The sequence below is a fragment of the Notothenia coriiceps genome, unplaced genomic scaffold, assembly GCF_000735185.1.
Source record: "Notothenia coriiceps isolate Sejong01 unplaced genomic scaffold, NC01 NC01_scaffold00000339, whole genome shotgun sequence".
NCBI classification, from domain to species: Eukaryota; Metazoa; Chordata; class Actinopteri; order Perciformes; family Nototheniidae; genus Notothenia; species Notothenia coriiceps.
This window is the reverse complement of record NW_011333040.1, coordinates 16,322,654-16,342,434: the sequence shown is the minus strand read 5'-3', so window position 1 is coordinate 16,342,434 and position 19,781 is coordinate 16,322,654. Positions and strand designations below refer to the sequence as shown.

Below are 19,781 nucleotides of genomic sequence, written 5' to 3'. Positions count from 1 at the left end.
GGGTAATGTATAGCAAGTTGGACATTTTAGCTAACAGCAATGATGAACAGGTTGGAAATAGTTGGCTAAAAACAAGGAATAACAGTTTGGACGTGTCATGGCTTAAAGCTATGACTGGTTAAGCTAGCCAAAAGTAATAGTATATTAAGTATACAAGGGTTAAGTTATGGATGACAGTTGAATAACTACTAAAAAATGGTATAAGCAGTGAAAATAGTTAGCTTGAAGTAATGACCAATGTTTGTGTGTTGGTTATGAAAGAATTTTGTAAAACTAACCACTTTTGTCTAATTAATAGTGTTAAATATCATCCACTTAACAATCATTTCATTCATTTCATCATGAAGTATTTTGAGTGATGAAGATGAGGTTGTACATGCTACATCATTAGTGTCACCATCAACGGTTGGTTACCACTGACCAACGGTGTTATGACATTATACAAACAAAACAAACTGAAATGGAAACAGTGTCCTTACCACTTTCACACATTCACCCAAAACACACTCAACATGAACTGTTATTATGAGACTCATTCTTGTGAGTTATGCGGTGAAGGATCGCGACACACACTTACCTCAGATCATTCAGTAATGATGATAGAAGGGAGCAGTGTGTTCAAGATCACAACTCTGGGGTGACAACGAGCATACAGCCTAAAGATACAATCTCGTGCTACTGCAGATATGTAAGTCATAAAACCCTACTATAATAAAACATAATATATTTTATATTAGACCACAGCAATCAGTCTTAGTAACATACTTGTTGGCACTGATCAGATATTTAATCCATCACATTATCCAATCTGTTTTCTTCTATACATATTTAAGACTCATGCATACTGTATGCTTTGCTGTTTTTAGGTTGAATGGCTAAAAAACGAAGAAACTCTCAACTCTGCTGGTGCCATCGATACAAGAGGCGACCATAATCTCATCATATCTGAAGCCCGTCTCTCTGATTCTGGAAACTACACCTGCGTAGCCAGCAACATCGTGGCCAAGAGACGCAGTGCAACAGCCACTGTTGTAGTCTATGGTAAGATGTCAATGTAAAGGTCACCTATTATGCAAAATCCACTTTTTCATGTCTCCCCTCTGTGGAAAGAGACTCTGAAAGTTTCAGGAAAAAAGATTATTTTGTCCTGATCCATTTCTATAAAAACCTGTCTGAAAATGAGCTGATCAGATTTTGGCCACTTTATGATGTCATAACGATGTTTTGGCTTGTGTAACCATTAGCCAATCAGCAACCAAGGTAACCCCCCACCCCTTATCACCTGAACCTCCTCCTAGAGCACCATTGTGTTATTTTGAACCAAATCTCTCTCAGAAGGGCGTGGGGAGGGGCTCCTTATTTTCATCTAAAGCCACAGACAGAGAATCAGCACTTTGGAAACAGGGCTGAAACAGAGGGGATTATGGGATACTAGAATGCATTACCTGTTGGGTATTTCAAAGCCAAACACTTCAGAGACATGTTTTGTAATTAGCTGAGACCTATAATATATTGATGAAAAACAGTATATTAAGGGACCTTTACATTTTGTAAAGATGTGTGTAGGGTTATATTCAGTCTGTGGCATAATAGAAAGAATCTTTAGATGTGCATTACAGCTGATCAACACAATGTCAAACAGCCTTCTTGTCTGCATCAAAATATCAACTTTCCCTGCAGAAAGAGGCTGTCAAACTGGCACCTCGAGCATATTCACCAAAGTCATTAATATAAAAAGCTCTGCTCAGCTACAGCGTGTGGTCTTTTTTCACACGAGAGTCTAATGAGCAGGTAATGGACAAGTGATCCCTCATGTGTAAAAACAAGGAGACAAAGGCGCAATATTTACAAGAACTCAATTATTAATGGTGGAGAGGCAGTGACGTTGGCTGTCACAACTCCCTGTCTTTTATCTGCCAGAGCTGAACACCTTGCTCGCTTTGTACAGCTGCAGGCCAGCAAACTGCTCCAGCATTTTATAGGCCTTTAGAGAGCTCTGCAGAGACAAAGGAGAATAAGTGAAATTATAATGTCATACTAGCACCACCTCGTTGCACACCAGAGGAATACCTTGTTAAGACTGTTTCGGAGAGCATTTTTACTGACCTTTCACTGCGTTATTTTTATTTTTACTGGAAGGACATTTAGCTGCTGTAGGAAATCATCTAATTCTTTCTGACACGCCATTGTTGAGGCCCATCCATCATTCGTTTCCTTAATGCTAATGAAGTCTAGACGGGCTTACTACTCCCAATAGTCTCTGACAGATGTACAATCGCAGAATACCAGCATTTCCTATGACATACAGCAAATGAGCTTATCAGTCAATCATCCCTCATTATTTCAGGCAACAAATCAAAAGAAGTGCACAGTAGGGAAGAATCCATTGATCATATTTGATGAGAGACCTTCGTTTTTTTCTTTCCCATAAGAAATGATTTGGCTCTCTTGAGTGAACCACTGAGATGCAGTCCCTCTGGTGCAGAACATCTACCGTGAACCACAGGATGTAGGCCAGTTTTCAATCTTCGAAGTATGTGTTCATTCCTTTCCTTTCATCCTCTGGCACACAGTGAATGGAGGCTGGTCGTCGTGGACAGACTGGTCTCCCTGTAACGTGCGATGTGGACGCGGTGTGCAGAAACGTTCTCGCACGTGCACAAATCCAGCTCCTCTGAATGGGGGGGCCTTCTGTGAGGGCATGTCGGTACAGAAGAGCAGCTGCAACACTCTGTGTCCAGGTGAGGAAGGGACAGAGGCTTCTCTTGTGCATGCCTGTAGAAGCAAGCTGTGGTATTTGTTTTTCGCTTTTTCTCCTCAAAATCCCAGGTTTCACTCAATAATTATGTTTAAGTCATGACATTCTTCAAATGAACATGATCATTGATATTGAGGTGCTCCAAAGTATTGCAACATACCAAGTCTTGCCTCAGCAAGAAAGCACACGAGAAATGTTCCGAAGATATTGCACTTCTTGGTAATCTTCTGAACATTTCTCGTGTGCTTTCATGCTGAGGGTGAGATTATAAGATTAAAACAACTCCTATATCTGCCTGTTTAATAGGAAACTATAGCCAGCAGGCAGATAGCTTAGTTTAGCATACAGTAGGAAGATGGGGGGAGCCTGGCTCTGTCTGAAGTTAACACATTTCACCTCCCATCAATGAGGCTCTCAAGTGGAATGCAATATAACTTGTTGTATACATTAAGTAGTTAATTTTATGTCAATTGAATATACATGCATATTTTTTGTGTACATAGTGCATTAAATATATGATTTCATTTTTTATAATTCATCCTTCAGTAGTGCTATTTTTTATACGTATTGCCAATTCAATTTTTTTTATTCAATATTTGACTTTTTGAAATATATTTTGTTTGTGTAGTGCGAAGGGTGTTACAACTACAAATTGTCAAATTCCAAAATGTGAACCCTTATCCTGACAAAGCAATAGTATGGCACAGCTCCCCATAAAGTTTAAAATTGTTTATTTAAATGCTCTTTGTACAGATTTATCAAACAAGATATTACATGTTAATAACAAGTGAGCTTTATTTGTGCATTTAGGCAGATTATTTTACATTTGCTCAGGCTCACAGTTTCTCCTTGCTTCCAGTGTTTAAGCTAAGCTAAATCAACCATCTTGTCCCAGTTTCAAGCATAACTAATTCTTGACGAGAAGGCAAATAAGTGTGTTTCCTATAATGTTTGGCAGCCGACTCTCGACTGCCAGTGTCAGCATGCCCTTGAATGCATCCGTGTGGAAATGTTTCTCTCTCCTTGCTCATGCATAACCATGCGATAAAACAGTAAATGTGACAAAAAGGAATAGCAGCGAAATGGTCCTGCGATTGATTACTCAAGAGCGTTTAAAGCGTCTGTCAGTTGATTTTAATACCTGTAATTAACCGTGTCGGTCTTAAAGGTAGGAAATCAGTATAAAGGCTTGATGTATACTTCGCAGTTAGTAGTAGTCTCCTGTCCAGCAGTTACATTTACTGGGAATTCATTGCACGTCTCCACTGCTGATAGTGACAGTGGTTTGAATCTGAAATGTAGAGCAGTGGACCTTAAAACTGAGAAAATGTATGGGAAAAGAGAGTGAGGGGGGGGAATGCAAAGAGAGGATTTGGGAAAGAGAAATCAAACAGCAGAATCTCAGCAGTTTTAGTCATCAAGACGTCCCTGTAATCTGCTCGGCCCGTGTTTTCCTAGTCAAGCCCACATTTATGATTTCTACCACAACACCAGTATAATTGGAAATCAGGTCTAAGAGAAAAAAGTTATCAGCGAAAGGCAGTGCACTCCAAACATTATCTAATCTTGACAACTGCCTCCCTCTGAAGGATTCTCTGTGAGTTTGAAAATAAACAGGGCGCATTTGCGTTTAGATTAGCAAGAAGAAGGGAACCTTTAAAGCATCTGGAGGTGGAAAGGAGGCTTGATGGAGTGTAGCATAAGCATGGTGTGTTTGTGCTCCAGAGCAACACACCACCTGAGGAGCAAAATGTTTTTTTTGTGAAGTTAGTAGTGCAGCTGTTGCCTCGAAAGCGTTTTGCTATAATTCACAGGGATCTATTAAATGATTCAATTTAGGGCAATTGTTCAAATCTACGTGAGCATCTTTGACATTTTTCTCAGTTGGTGTTCCATAAAAATCGTATCTTTTCACCCTTTGGCGACCAACGTTTTTTTATTAGGAGGCTGACATTTGGCATGAAGGGTGTGTGTGTGTGTGTGTGTGTGTGTGTGTGTGTGTGTGTGTGTGTGTGTGTGTGTGTGTGTGTGTGTGTGTGTGTGTGTGCGCGCGCGTGCGTGCATAACATCTCGATAGAGTAAATAACAGGTTATGGGTCACGATAAGGTCATTCCTTAAACCATCTCGGCTGCTCCCCTTTGTAAAACAAACAACAACAAAAAACAAGTGAGACTAATACAGAAAATACATCTAAAACAGGGTTAAAATAATAATAATGAATGTGTTTATTTTTGTTATGCACTGACTACATCATGATATAAGACCATGTACAGGCCCCACCCTCTCGTTATTATTTTGTTTTTGCCTCGTCCTTGCATCCCTATCTATCCTATTGTTGGTCTTTGAACATATACAGTACAATCAAATCTAAGTGATTAAAACAATGTTATGTGTATCTGCCCCCCCCAGTGGACGGCAGCTGGACTGAGTGGAGTGACTGGTCTGTGTGCAGCTCGGAGTGTGAGAGGCAGCGCAGCCGAGAGTGCACGGCCCCGGAGCCCAAACATGGAGGCCGGCTGTGTGACGGGGGGGCGCTCGCTACAGACAACTGCACCGGGGGCCTGTGCACACAGAGTGGGTCCCATCACCATATCCCCCCCCCGGTCAACACTGAGAAAAATATAGTTTTGCCTCATTACTGTCACTCCCATTGTGTTCAGGGGCTGTGTCATTATAGATTTACCGTTCATAGTTTTTGGCAGTGTGGGCTAGATCATGATCGTCATTATAATCATGCTCATTACCAGAATCCTCATCCATCTTCATTATTCATCCTCTCCACATACATAACCACAGTGTGCACAGGCATGGTTGCATACACAAGTAGTAATTAAATCAACTGAGACTTGTAGTATTCAAAAGGTCAAAGAGAAACGCTCAATTCTCATGTTTCTCTGTCTTTGCAGATCGAAAGTTGCTACACGATGCTAAGCCACAGGGTGAGTGTCCTCTCATCTTCCATTACTATTATTTAATTTTACAGAAATCACTGCCTATAACCATGGCCTGGCAGAACACTTGAGCAATCATTGAGTTTGTACAACGACAAGACAATACTTGAAATCGATTGGCTCCAGGGTTGTTTTCATACGGCCTGACTGCTCATATTTAGCATCATCACAGCCTTTATATATGACTTATACTTGGTCTGCTTACTTAAGCTGTTGCTAGGCTACACAGCCTCGTATCTGCCGGAGTCGGATAGTAACATTGAGTCTTTGACGAGCACAGCGTTTTTATTGGAGACCCTGAAACGGCAAAGCTTTTGTCAACATGGTGAAGTGGCAGTAGGGAAGAGAAAGCAAGCAAAACTATAATTTGAACAGAATTATAGTTTTAGAATCATGATGGCAGGGCTTTAACGATCACAGTGAATGGCCCCTTCCTATTCAAATGATCCTCACTGCAAAAATCAGTACACAAATATCAGCACTCGTAGCAAAACACAGTAACAGTGGAGTAACGGAGGCAAAGTTAGGAGTCCACCTCCATAGTTTTTTTGACAGGATGCAATTACAGTTGTGTCATCAGAAGATAATTGAATAAAGCCTCCCACATGTTGTTGTGAAAGAACATGATGAAAAATAAACAAAGAATGAATGAAATGTAATGTTGATATACAAATGGAAAAACTCATTATTTCCTTTTCGTCCCTACTTTCCTAAATCCTGGGCTTATATTCTATTTTTTCCATTCTGTTAATTGCCTCCGGGGGGTTTGGATGGAAATGAAAAGCCCCTCCTGACGACACCCCCTTGCTGAGGTGTACTCTCCCCTCAGTCGCCTGGCCTCCAGCGCATTTTACTTTGCCTCATGGATAATTGCACTCAGCTGCAAAACGTAATGGCCATATTTCAGCTGTAATATCATTTGCGCAATCATTTTTGTGAATCGTACCTCGAGACGGGTCAGATAGCAATTACAAATGAGGCACACTTCATGGACCTATCATCAACCACAAACTAGAACCACATGCTGTCATGAATTAGGAAACAATATTTTAGATTTGAAGTCTTGATATAAGAGAGACAGATCCCTCTGACAGGTGTGGTTTTGAAAACTAACACTCTGCATGACTCATTCTCCTGCACTGAAAATAAAGGTGAGGGTTATATCAGATGCAGGTATTCTGATGGACAGGTATAACACATAGTTTTCAGTAATCAACATATATGTTATAAGGAATACTTTGCCTTTTAAAGCATTTTATTTTCAGGCTTGTCATAGAGTAGACTCTCCTTGCTTTAGATTGTGTTTTTTAGGTATTGTTTTCTCCACGCTTGGCACACATGTTCACTCCATTTACAATAACATACTGTGTGTTGGTAGTTGGTACATGTCACTTGTTACTTAGATTCAGCGGTCATTCAAATATAAAAAGAGAAAACATTTTCTCTTTTAATAAACATTGTACAGTGTGTTTATTTTATGGATGCTATTCAATTTCATCAACTGAATCACCTGTTTCCAATGTTATTATTACCTAAGTTTCACCTCTGTAACAATATAATGTTAACTTGAAATACCCATATTTTTCTTCACATCAAGAAAAGCGTTTCAAGCCAAGGGTCCAGTAGTTTGTGTTTTAATTGTTTTATGCATTTTTTCCGTCCAGGGTAATAGGCTGTTTATGTGTGTATTACCACTGCATATTTCCCACCTTCTAAGGCACAAGCACACGTCCTCCTTCCTTGTCCTTTAACACAGTTATGTATTTCTGTTTGTCAGAAACATGGAAAAAAAAATGCATCCAGGCTGCCAAAACTTCCCAAGCCCCCAATTAACCCGCTACTGTAGCTGTTAATGCCGCTTTGCGTATTTTGTCAATTTCTCCTCATTTGAGCTTCAGGCTACTTAGAGGATTTCTCAGCATGTCCTGTTTCAATGCTGATCTCATTATCTTTCAAGAACAAGCTAGCATCCCCTTTATTTCCCACTCGTTCTTTTTCTTTGTGGAGTTGGACGCTGCAGCACTGGTGGGACCAGATAGAGCATAATCATTGCCGATGAGCTAATTTAATGAATTGGTTTTGTCACATTATCCCAGTGGAACGCAGAGTGCCTCCAACACCAGAGCAAGGCGGTATTTGAAATGACAGTCAGGTGCTGGGTTGATTATAATCGCCTTCCTTCCGAGGTTCCTCATTAGTAGCTTTAACACTCCACGATGGAACAATGAAGCTGTGCATCAGGAGGCAGGGCAGACGAGGAATAGAAAACAAAAAAGGCACTAAAGTAGTTTGAAACGAAGGTAAACTTGCCTCCTAAAACAGTATTCATATCTTAAATTAAGTGGACGTTCCTTAGCAACACAGATTTTCAGTTTATTCTGGGAAATAACGTCAACCCGCTTCCTAATTAAGCAGAGTGAAAAGTTGCTCAAAAATGTGACTCTCACTCTTCCTTCCCCAGATGTGGAGAGCAGCAGCGACGTGGCCCTGTACTCCGGCCTGGCTGCAGGGGTGGTGACGGTGGTGCTGCTGATCATCGCTGTCACTCTGTACCGGAGGAGCCAGAGTGAGTACGGGGTGGATGTCATCGACTCCTCCGCCCTCACCGGGGGCTTCCAGTCCTTCAGCTTCAAGACCTCTCGTCAAGGTGAGCCATGACTATGTGTCTTACAAATCCCATTACACACCAAATAAATACAAACAAATCCCAGAATGGTGCAAAGAAAGGCTAAATCCCACTGTGAACATAGGCTTTAACCACATACCGTACCTAAGCAGTAACATCAACAAATGTATAAAAGTGGTTGAAATATCAGAGGGCAGATGGAAAATAATGTTTTATAATTCTTCCTATAATCATTTCCCTTTAACAACCTGAGTTTAGGACATAATTGTATGAAGACGTCTTAAATATCACACTATATATATTGGGAATATGCAAATACTAATGTGGCGTGTAGAAAAGTAAAGGACGTTTCCGGGTAATTTGCTTGTGTGAAGATACATGTCGGATGATTGAATCATTTATAAAATGATGCACGGCGTTTGCCGGTGTTTACATAATTACACTAAGCACACCCCATAAATTAGAGAATAAAGTTGAAATATGCGATTATGAACTGTATGTCTGCATATTCACACCTACCCTTCATGTGCTGTATGATAGATAAATGCTTTTAATTAACAATAAGAGAAAGGAACCCATACAGCATGTAGCCCCCAAAGTTATTGGTGATCATTTTAATTAATCTATCGCAGTCCATATTTAATGTTTAATAATTATTTAACTTTTAAGAATGTTCATTAATATAATAATACTAATAATAATCCATACATCTAGAAGCTCTGTAATATACAGGCATGTGCAATATAACCTTGTGCAATTCACGTTTTATTTTCCATCCATCCATCCATCCATCTTCTCCCGCTTATCCGTGGTCGGGTCGCGGAGGTAGCAGTTCCAGCAGAGAGCCCCAAACTTTCTTTCCCATGCCACATCAACCAGCTTCTGACTGGGGGGATCCCAAGGCGCTCCCAGGCCAGCGGAAGAGATATAATCCTCCATCTGGTTCTAGGTCACCCCTTGGTCCTCTTCCCAGCTGGACGTGCCTGGAACACCTCCCTAGGGAGGCGCCCAGGTGCATCCTAACTAGGTACTAATAATAATCCATACATCTAGAAGCTCTGTAATATACAGGCATGTGCAATATAACCTTGTGCAATTCACGTTTTATTTTCCTTTCAATTTATTTACAATCTGTAAACAGTATGAGCTATCTCTATATGGTCACCACCTCTGGTCTCTTCCCAGCTGGAGTAGCCTGGAACACCTCCCTAGGGACGGCGCCCAGGTGGCATCCTAACTAGGTGCTCCGAACCCCCTCAACTGGCTCATTTCGACGGAAGGAGGAGCGGCTCAACTCCGAGTCCCCCCTGTGACGAACTTCTCAACCTTACTCCTAAGGGAGACACCAGCCACCCTGCGGAGAAAACCCATCTCGGCCGCTTGTACCCGCGATCTCGTTCTTTCGGTCATGACCCATCCTTCATGACCATAGGTGAGGGTAGGAACGAAAATGGCGCGGTAGACAGAGAGCTTTGCCTTCTGGCTCAGCTCCCTTTTCGTCACAACGGTGCGGTAAAGAGACTGCAGTACCGCTCCCGCTGCTCCGATTCTCCGACCCATCTCACGCTCCATTTTTCCGTCACTCGAGAACAAGACCCCGAGATACTTGAACTCCTTCACTTGGGGTTTTATTTTCCTTTCAATTTATTTACAATCTGTAAACAGTATGAGCTATCTCTATATGGTCACTTTGAAAATATATATGTACCATGTTTTACTTATGTGCTACGTGTTTGTTTTTTTACTTATTGTGTTTTTTCTCATGAATAACTACGTGGTATCGTACATTTCCAAGTAGCGGGACAAATAAAGAAATTCTGATTCTGAAAATAAATAAACAAAAAATACATGAAATGGGTTTATGTGAAACGTTTGAAGAGCCTCTTCCTAAAGATACAGTACAAGAAGTGTTCTTTGTCCTTGACGTTGCAATAAGAGGTTTTTAAAGACCAGTTCAAATACAGTACGACTAGAAATGGGCACTCAGTGGAGTTCAGAGCTGCTGTAATGTTTGATAGAATGACTACAGACCACAATATATTCTCAAATAACCTAAAAAGACAGATAAAGATTCTTCACCCAATGAAATGGCATTTGGATTGATTTTCCATGAAGATACAGCATTACAGTTTGTCTCCAGGCTGTAATGTATCAAGTGATCGTGCAGAAGAGTATGGGGATTTGGTTGATTTACTTTTCATAAAGTAACAAAATGAAAAATAGACTTTTGACATCAACTGCACTCGTACTACTTTTAATAAGATTGATGATTCATAAGGCCCTGAACATCTGTGCAAGATCAATTCAAGTCTGCAGTTTGCCTGGTACAGTGAGATGGCATTATAATATAAATGAAGTGTCATTCTCCTCCAAACATAAGAACAAAGCAAAAATGAAGAAGGGCGACCAAACATGGGTCTCATTTTTCAGCTTGTCTCATATAAAGTAAACCAAATAATACAACACACACACACAAAGTGAGATGAAAACAAGATACAGAACACTGTAAGTGTACTCACGCCTTAATGTCAAGCGAGCCGACAGTTTTGTATATTCTTATGTAATAATGTTTATTGAAATGAATTATGCATACTTTGCTTTGTACTATGATATAACTACATCAATTATTTAAATGCTGTATGGGCCAAAATTACTGGATTTAATTTTTCTGTTTGTTCACTTGAGCTCTCTCGACATTCTTGCTGTAGTGCACTAAACATCCAATAACATCCATTATAAAGCCTCCACAATACATCTATTGCTTTTTATGAAAATATCAGCAAACCCCAAAAAATACATTTACTGAAAACTCAAAAGCCAATGTCATTCTTTTGACAATTTTAAAATACCTTTTATGACTACCTACGACTTCTTTGGTACCATATTTTAAGCCAAATATTAAGAAATAGGTGTTTATTCACTGTAATGTGTCAGTTTGTGACATTCTTGGCTGTTTTTTATATTGTCCTAACTTAAACTTAAATGAATTATTCATGTTTCAAGATTAAAACGCCTTTGTTTGTGTTTTAAAATGTCATTCACTCGGATCCTGAATGGAGCATTTATGGCTCTTTGTTTCCAGGCACAGAGCTCAGGAGCGTGGTGTGTTTTGACCACAGATTGAGGCATATTTTTACAAGGCTGGCATTACGGGGCGCCACAGCAACAGCTCTCAGCGGGGCATAATAAAGTTCGTTTTGATAACACAGCAGGAGCCAGGGAAAGCTTTAATCTTGGTCCCTGTTCTCCTTTCTTAAACAGCCTCCATACATCCCAGCCTGCCCCCTCCCCCTTTACACTTTGCAGCCTGCTCTACACTGCTACAGTACTTATATATTAATCGTTGCAATTATTTTACGCCATCATGTCCTTAATCATAAGTCACTATGACAACGGCTCACCCAATTCCCAACAAAATAAATCAGCAAACACCATCTCAATGCTAATTAGGAGAAACCATGCTGTTTTCATAACCGCGTCATGTACTGCTCGCTGAAACAGCTGTCAACGAATCATTCATCACAAATAATTTCACTTTACAATTAACAGATTAATCTCATCTGTAACAGCCTTTCTATGTTCCTCTGTGTTTCTTAATTGATCCAAAAGGAAATGTATAAAACATACATACAGAGGTTTAAGAAGTAAGTTTAAGAGTTTCTCTCCCACAATCCCACACCCATAATTAATAATGCATTAACGTCTTTTAAAGGAGGGGATTATTTAAAATACTTGAATGGAGTAAATGCAAAAATTGCCTCCGAAATGTTGTAAAGCATAAAGTAACTTAACGTAAAAATACTCAAGTGAATTATAAGTACCTCAAAATGTTACTTAAGTACAGTACTTGATTAAATGTACTTTCCACCACTGCACACACATGGTTGCCTCAGCAACGCCTTTTTATTAGAAAAAATAATGTAGATATATAAATCTACAAATTGATTCAGTATCACTATGGCAGATTGTCACAGTATTTTTGAACATCCGATTTAAGTATATTACTGCACCGCAGTCGCTGGCCCTTTAATTGGGACATTGTACGGTAAGGAGTTCCTGTTCCCATGGGGATTTAATTATGGTAATACTTGAAGGATGTTAAAACATAATTGTCTTGACACCTTATAGGTTTAATTGTTGTTGATGGAGGCCGTGTAAAGTGTCACTCTCTGCAAATGTGATTGTTGCTTAAAGATGTCTTATTGTTGACAGTAATCTGCATTTTCTCTCTTTGTGTGTTTTTCAGCAAACCCTCTGCTAATGAACTCATCCATGCAACCAGATCTGACAGTGTCGCGCACCTACACCAGCCCTATGTGTTTCCAGGACTCCATCGACAAGGATCTGATGGCTGAGCGCTCACTTCTTGACCCATTGCCTAATCTCAAGGTCAAAGGTCAGCAAATAGATGTGCGTTCTGTGAACCCCTGACTGTGGTGTTCAAATACTTTTTGGAAAGGCAAGAAAATAAGTTTGCTGTTGCTGTTCGGAAGGATAATCCATCTTTCTTTGAACCTGCTTTGAGGCAATCTCTAAGAAAGCTGTCACAAAAGAAAAATGGTCATGGTCTTGAAGGGCATCACAAATTGACCATTGCTAAGCCACGTCCTTCTTAGTTACTATTGCTACGCCTGTCAAGCTTTCCGCTCTTGCGCCGCACATCTGCAGTTTACAGTGATACAGATGTACAGCTCTAAGTGTGTGGTAGCTTCTGAAAAAAATTGCTTCTTGATTTCAGACAAAAGCAGGCTTCAGACATCAGATTTCCTGGCAAAAATATAAACTGTTGCCGGCAGATTATTACTAGATATAGCTGAATAGCTGATTTCGGTAAAATGAGCTTCATTAGCTGGTTGAAAACACCACCTCCAGATGACTTTTAATGTCTTTAAGCACCTATGAAGATGAAGTTAAGTTGGCAAACGAAGCACTATCTCAAATTACAGTCTATAGTCTAGTAGCTAGTTAGCTATATACGCTAACAAAGCTATACACGCTAACAATTGTAGTTTACGTTATAGCATAAACACACTATTTAATTAATTTTTTACAATTCTTACATTCTGCTTTTGGTTTTGGGGGAGATTGGGGAGGTAATATTGTGCTCATTTTAAGGATTCATACTTTTACTTTTTTACTAGACCTTGTTTTATTGCTTCAATGTTTATAAAGCCCCTTATTCTCATAACAAATGTATGAATATATCAGATTTTATCCTAACACTAAAATGCTTGGTTTTTCGCACCTGTTTCTTTAAGCCCTCCTCCCTAAGAGAGAAGGTAGAAAACCTGAATGTTTATCAAATCTCATGTGTTCTTACTTCGGCAGCCAACGAAAAAAAATGTTGCCCTATTTCACAGTTTGTTGGTGGGCACTTCCAAACCAAATATATACTGTATATATACAGTATAGCTCGAACAAAACATTTTTTTTTTCATGGTATTTCTTACTACAGATCCATGCATACTGCTTTAGCTTGAAGAGAAATCCAAAGCTTCAAAGACTTGCTGTCCCTAAATTCTGTTTGCTAAGCTATAACTCGACAACTGCTGTTTTAAGGGACGGTCAATTTGGAGAATGATTGGTTTTACAGACACCATACTGAATTCAACATCTAATGTAATCCTCTAATATCTTGCTGTTACATGTGTCTACACTGCGGTGGTAATTGAGAAATTGAGTTCACAGTGATGCCCTATACCTGTTTTTGCTCCGGGTCTAATGAACAGTGTTAGTTTAACTGCAAAAACGTTGTATTTGATTGTTTCTCTAGGGGTGGCAGAAAGGGCAGAGTACCATGTCATGTCCCACCCTCAGACATTTCCACGGGGCCTGGCTCCAGACTACAGAGGGGTTCCAGTTGGGACCACGCTGGGCAGAAGAGGCAAAAATCTGTTCACTCCACAAGTCTCTCTGACTCCCAGCAGGCCTCTTCACAAAGCAACCGCAGTGTTTGGTTATGCTGGAGGCAGGCTGGTGGTGCCCAACACAGGTGAGCCCACTGTAAGAGACTTCATTCCATATAATCCAATGTGTAAACTGACATTCCTTAAACCTAAAACTAAAGAAATCGCAGAGAAGCTGAAATCTATATCTGATCATTGTTTGAAACAGCAGCAAAGATGATACAGGGAACCTTGTAATGCGTTTTGAAGTTGTTTGACCTTGCCAGTGTTGGCATGCAGCGAATATTTGGAAATGTCTTTGATCGACCGACTAACATGAACATGAATATCTTATTTACTGAAGCGCTGAAGTTAGACAGCTTTGACATTTCTATCCAACCAGTGCATCCTGACAAACCCAATCAACATGTTTCATTATACGACAAAGTGTTCTAGCTTTAGTGAATGTGTAACTTTATAAAGAACACACTGTACACTATAAAGTAAATGTTCACTATGTAATGTAAACCTGTGATGCTCAGTGTACCACATTATTAAGGCAGCTTTTCCTCGTGGCCTACATTCATCATCCTGTCCCTCGAGGGCCTTTATCAACTGCAGTGTAGATTGGCAGTAATTGTTTATCGTACAGTAGTGTGTGTATCTGTGACACAGTGTGTGTGCTCGTGACAAAGACGCTCTTGGCAGCATTGATTCACGAGGCCTCCGGGACCCACTTCCTTTTCCTCGTGCCATCACCTTTAGTAAAGGGACATGACAGCAGGGCAGTGTGTGGCTGTCAGTGGTGTAAAGTAACTAAGTAGATTTACTCAGGCTCTGTACTTGAAAATAATTTTGAGATAGTACTTTCCTTGAGTATTTCAATGTTATGCTACTTTGTACTTCTAAGATAAGATAAGATAGTACTTTATTGATCCCAATTTGGGAAATTGTTTTAGTTTTTGTTACAGCAGCATAAAAGACTACAATTCAGAGGTACATGGTGTACTTTTACTCCACCACATGTATTTAATACCTTTAGTTACTTTACAGATGTGGATGAATGATGTGAAATATAATCAAGTGTTAAATCAGACTTTAGTTCCACCTGGAGTAAATCCACAAGCTACCCTGCAGTATACAAAGTCATTCAAACTAGCTGCACCTTTACCAGCTTTGAGAACACTTTCATGATCAATCATTATAAAACATATCATATCTATTATTCTGAAATGGCACTGCATAATGAAGGTTGGTAAGATGACATATGACTTCTGAATGTAACATACTTAGCTTGTACGTGTTTCACGTACGATACTACTTTAGTTCGAGACGCCGAATATTAGGACTGCTTCGCTCGGTCTGACCTTGTGACCTGCTTCCTTCTGCACCACCCAACCCTTTTTTTGTATTTTTGACCCATTTCTTTTGTCTTTTACATGTCACAGTTTTGAACAACTCTTAGTTGTCTCTCAAGCCTGCGGTAACGGTAGGTAGTAAAGTTGACCGAGTGGTCCGGGTCTTTAAGTCTAGTTGACTTTCCTGTTGGACTCTTTTTTTCCTTATCAAGATGTACAACTGAAGAGACTTTTAAATACGGACATTTAACTTGTGTCTTTAAAGTTAGTCAAGTAAAACCTCCTTAGCTGTTGTCGTAGTGTGTCAATCACCGAATTGTGTAGTTGTCCAAGGTTAGCATACGGTGTTAGAGACTGAGAGAGTCGGTATAACTTTCCCTGAGCGAACCCGGGTATAGTTTGGACATATGTCCCTTTACTGACGTTGTGAGCCAGAGTTTTCTAACTGTGTGGCGAGGTACAGAATCACTGCCCGAGGTCAGCTGTCATAGCTTTATCCCGTTTGACAAAGGAGGTAGTCGTCACATGGGAATATGGGACCCCCGAGTTTCGTTTAGTGAACCTTAATGAGTCTCTCTCGGTTGCCATTCCCCACGGGGACTACCTTCAACCACTCGACACTTTGCCATACCATCTGTCTCTTTTGGTACAGTACCCCCCTTTCTGAATGTTTTAGGCTTCCTGAACATACTTAAAGACTAGTTGTCTCTTCAGCTCTTGTAGGTTTAGTTTACCTAACTACTTCACTGTAATACAGAAGTTACTTTACAACGGTGGTAGTCAAGGTTTCAGGAGCCCGAAGAAATTTGTGGTGGTCTATGAAAGAAAAACAGGCCCCTCTTCTAAAATTATGTCCCTAGGCTCCGACGAAAGACGTATGGGGTCTCTACAAACTTACGAAGTTTGGTTGATTCTACTCCTACCTGCTAGAAGCTTACGTTTAAGACTAGTGGACGTCGGTCTGTCGTAGGTCTTCTGGATACCGAATCTCAGGGTCATGACTACACCCTCTTCTTACTTTCAGTGACACCCTTTCAAACAGTATCAATCGATACTGTTGTTTTGATAAACAACCAGTCTAGTGGTTCGATGAAGAACTTTGTAACTTTAGTTGACGTACAAGTCGTACCTTTCCTTCATAAGTTCACCGGATTTTCGGTCTGACGTAAAAGATGGTGTCTCTTGTTAGCGGCCACAGTTAGAGGCTCGGTCTCGGGTTGGTCGCACGACGTGTCGAGTGCGTAATACTTGACCAATGATAAGTTACTCTAGACTTTTCTTACATCTTTGTACTACGCTCAGGGTTCGTGGTTTTAGAATGTCATACTCCGATCACCAGTAACAAAGTGGTGAACTTCAGTTTGATGGTCTACACTGACTTAAAATGAATTTGTTACTTACACATATAGAAATGACTTACAAAAAGTATTATACTCCAAAATAGTTAACAAGTTACTTAAACTGACTTTTTACTTTAATCAATAGAGATTGACTTACATGTACTTACTTGTATTACTCAAAATACCTACTTAACAACTACTAACAAAATATACAAAGTTCGTAAGGTAACAATAAGTGTAAAGGCAAATAACAGGTACAATACTACACTGTACTACAATACCTACCGATAATCGTTAAGTAGAAAAAAAATATACGTGACAAACCAAGACTACAAGTCTTATATTGGAATCTCCCCTCATCTCTACTTTATTATTTCTAAACATTTTTGGTTAACCGTATAAAAGACTTGCCACAGGTAACCACACTTCTTACAGCGACACACGCTGTTTTTCTTTATTTTTCTTTATCCGTAAAACCAGAAGTTATACGGACTCTCTGTCCCAACTTATCTTTATCTCATTACTTAGAAGTGATACCTATACATTTCTATAAAAAATCAAGTTAGTCCAAAATATGAATTAATATTACTTTTATTGGTTTTGAAAATAACTTTTCAGGGATACACATCAGTAAAATCATCCCGGTTATTGTACTAACATTAATTTACCTAATGATAACAACATCCATTTATAAATTTGTCAACTATTACCAACCGTATATAAAGAAGAGACAGACTGTTAGAGACTTTAATTTATAATAGTAATTGGTATACAGTGTGGTCCTCTGTAATAATCCTGAAGCCGTGTCTTTTTCAAGTATTATATTTTTATTAATTCCTTTATCTTAACCAAGAGTGTTCAAAACTCAATTAAGTGTCATAATTCATTATGGTCACCTATACATTAAACTCATGTAATTCTTTGTTATATATTAAAATATGAAAACGAAAGTCAGGTCTCAGTTGGAAGTGTTAATCGTAAAGTAACTCAATACCGTCTTTTTGCCAAAAACATTAAATTGGTCCCTGTAACTCGAGACTGGTGTCTAATACTAGCAAATAGAAACTTAGGTTGACCTATAAACACGGTTTAACTTCTTTAAGGGTGTTCCGCTAAGACACTAAAATTCGGAAGTCGGTTACGAATCCTTTTTGTGTCTCGTTGTTTAGTCTTACTACAACGAGTTGAGTAACCGGGATTTGAAACCGTACTCAGTGTAGGATTTTCGCTATAAAACCAGTGTTTGATACTACGACAGGAGTCGATGGGTGACAGGGAACGACGCGACAACCCTAGCGTGTGTCGTCTTGGTGGACCACTTCGGATCTCCGTGCTGAATTTTCGAGAAAGTTGTGGACTTTGCCGGTCTTCGGGTTAGCTAAGAATAAGAGACGTCTCCTCTCGTTTGCAGAATACATCCTACTGGCTCAAACTTACCTTTCTTTCCTAGGTTAAAGAGACCGACCTTGAGACGCCGACAGTCTTCTATCCCGACACTGACTGTCGAGTCAACCCCGAGCCCAGACGTCGAGGAGTCTGCCGTCGGTCTCTTCATTTGTCGTAGTCGAATAGTCTCCGTCCGTTCCGTCCGTCGGACCTCCCGTCAACGGTCCGATCTGACCCCTCTGAAACCCGTCCCCCCACATTGCTCGGGGGGGATTGACTCCGGCCAGGGGTTGGACTTCTCACCTGGAAAACTAGACATAGAAGAAGGAGTTTACTGGGAGCCACGTGAATTACACAGTGTCCACCCGACCACTTCTGCGGCAACTTTAAAGTGAACCGTGATTTACAGTGAGAATCTAAGAGGGACCTACATCTTTAACTTAAGTAAGACTCTTCGTGTCCCGACAATCGGCGCAACAATCCCACTATAAAGCGGATCGCCCAAAAGGTGTGTCTGTACCGACTGTGTAAACTAGGCGCAACGATATTTAAGGCCTTGTACAGTTTTACGCTGAGGACGAACAGTCTATGGCAAACTCCGAGGCAACGTTTGTTCAGTGTCCATAATGAGGGGAAAAGTTTACCGAGAAATAGATAGTACCGAAAGGAGGAGTTCATTATCGAAACACTCTTAGGACTGTAGCTCAATGTCTTTATCTGAACTCGACCGTCCTTTGTCAGTTAGTTGAAACATCCCGTATAGTTGCAAGTTGTCTTGCGTTTTTGTATTAGTTATAGTGGCTAGTAGCACTGAAATGTTTCAAAAGTGTCACGTGAGAGTGTGTCAGTGCTACCTTCCTCTATAACAGTACAATACAAATGATTGTCTACGTACCTCCCGTAGAGAGAGAGACTGTCTCAACGAAATTCCGTCGTTAGCTTAAGACAGACGCCGACGGTTACATAAATACTGGTTTAGTACAAGGGGGGCCGTCACGGACGTTCTACTCTTTTCCTGGGGACTACCACCCATATACAGACGTAGACATGCACACATACACGCTCATGTACCCTGGCACATAAGAGGTGAAACTCTCCTAGACACACTCGAGAACACACGTACAAGCCGGTTCTCTCCCTCTCTGCTACACCGCACTCTCTCCTTCTCTCTACACGACGCTGCCAACTTTCTAATTTTCTCCTCGTCACACATGACTCTCAGGAGTGGACCGACAGGAGGACCAACTACTAGTACATGTCAGAGGTCCATCACAGAAGACTCTACGGGGGGTACTCACGTCGCGTCGTCTGAATAGGGACGTCTCTTCGTTCACGTAACGTCCTTTCACCTAGTCGTGTGTCGGCTCGCCACCCTCTTATGATGATAATATATCTATATTGCTTCATGGTCTCACATCCTTATGAGACAATTGTTCATTTTCAGGGACGTTAGTTTTAACAGTGGGTTCATTTTCA

The 19,781-nt window shown here is 40.3% G+C and overlaps 1 protein-coding gene across 1 annotated transcript; it reads left to right on the top strand.

Moving 5' to 3' along the window:
* Positions 1 to 5: 5 nt before the first annotated feature.
* Positions 6 to 18,483, top strand: LOC104951639 (netrin receptor UNC5D-like). Its single transcript, XM_010778349.1, has 9 exons — positions 6 to 50; positions 867 to 1,041; positions 2,574 to 2,741; positions 5,169 to 5,333; positions 5,666 to 5,698; positions 8,172 to 8,357; positions 12,583 to 12,732; positions 14,110 to 14,339; positions 18,370 to 18,483. Exons 1-9 carry the CDS (start codon positions 6 to 8, stop codon positions 18,481 to 18,483), a joined length of 1,266 nt encoding a protein of 421 aa, XP_010776651.1.
* Positions 18,484 to 19,781: the final 1,298 nt, after the last annotated feature.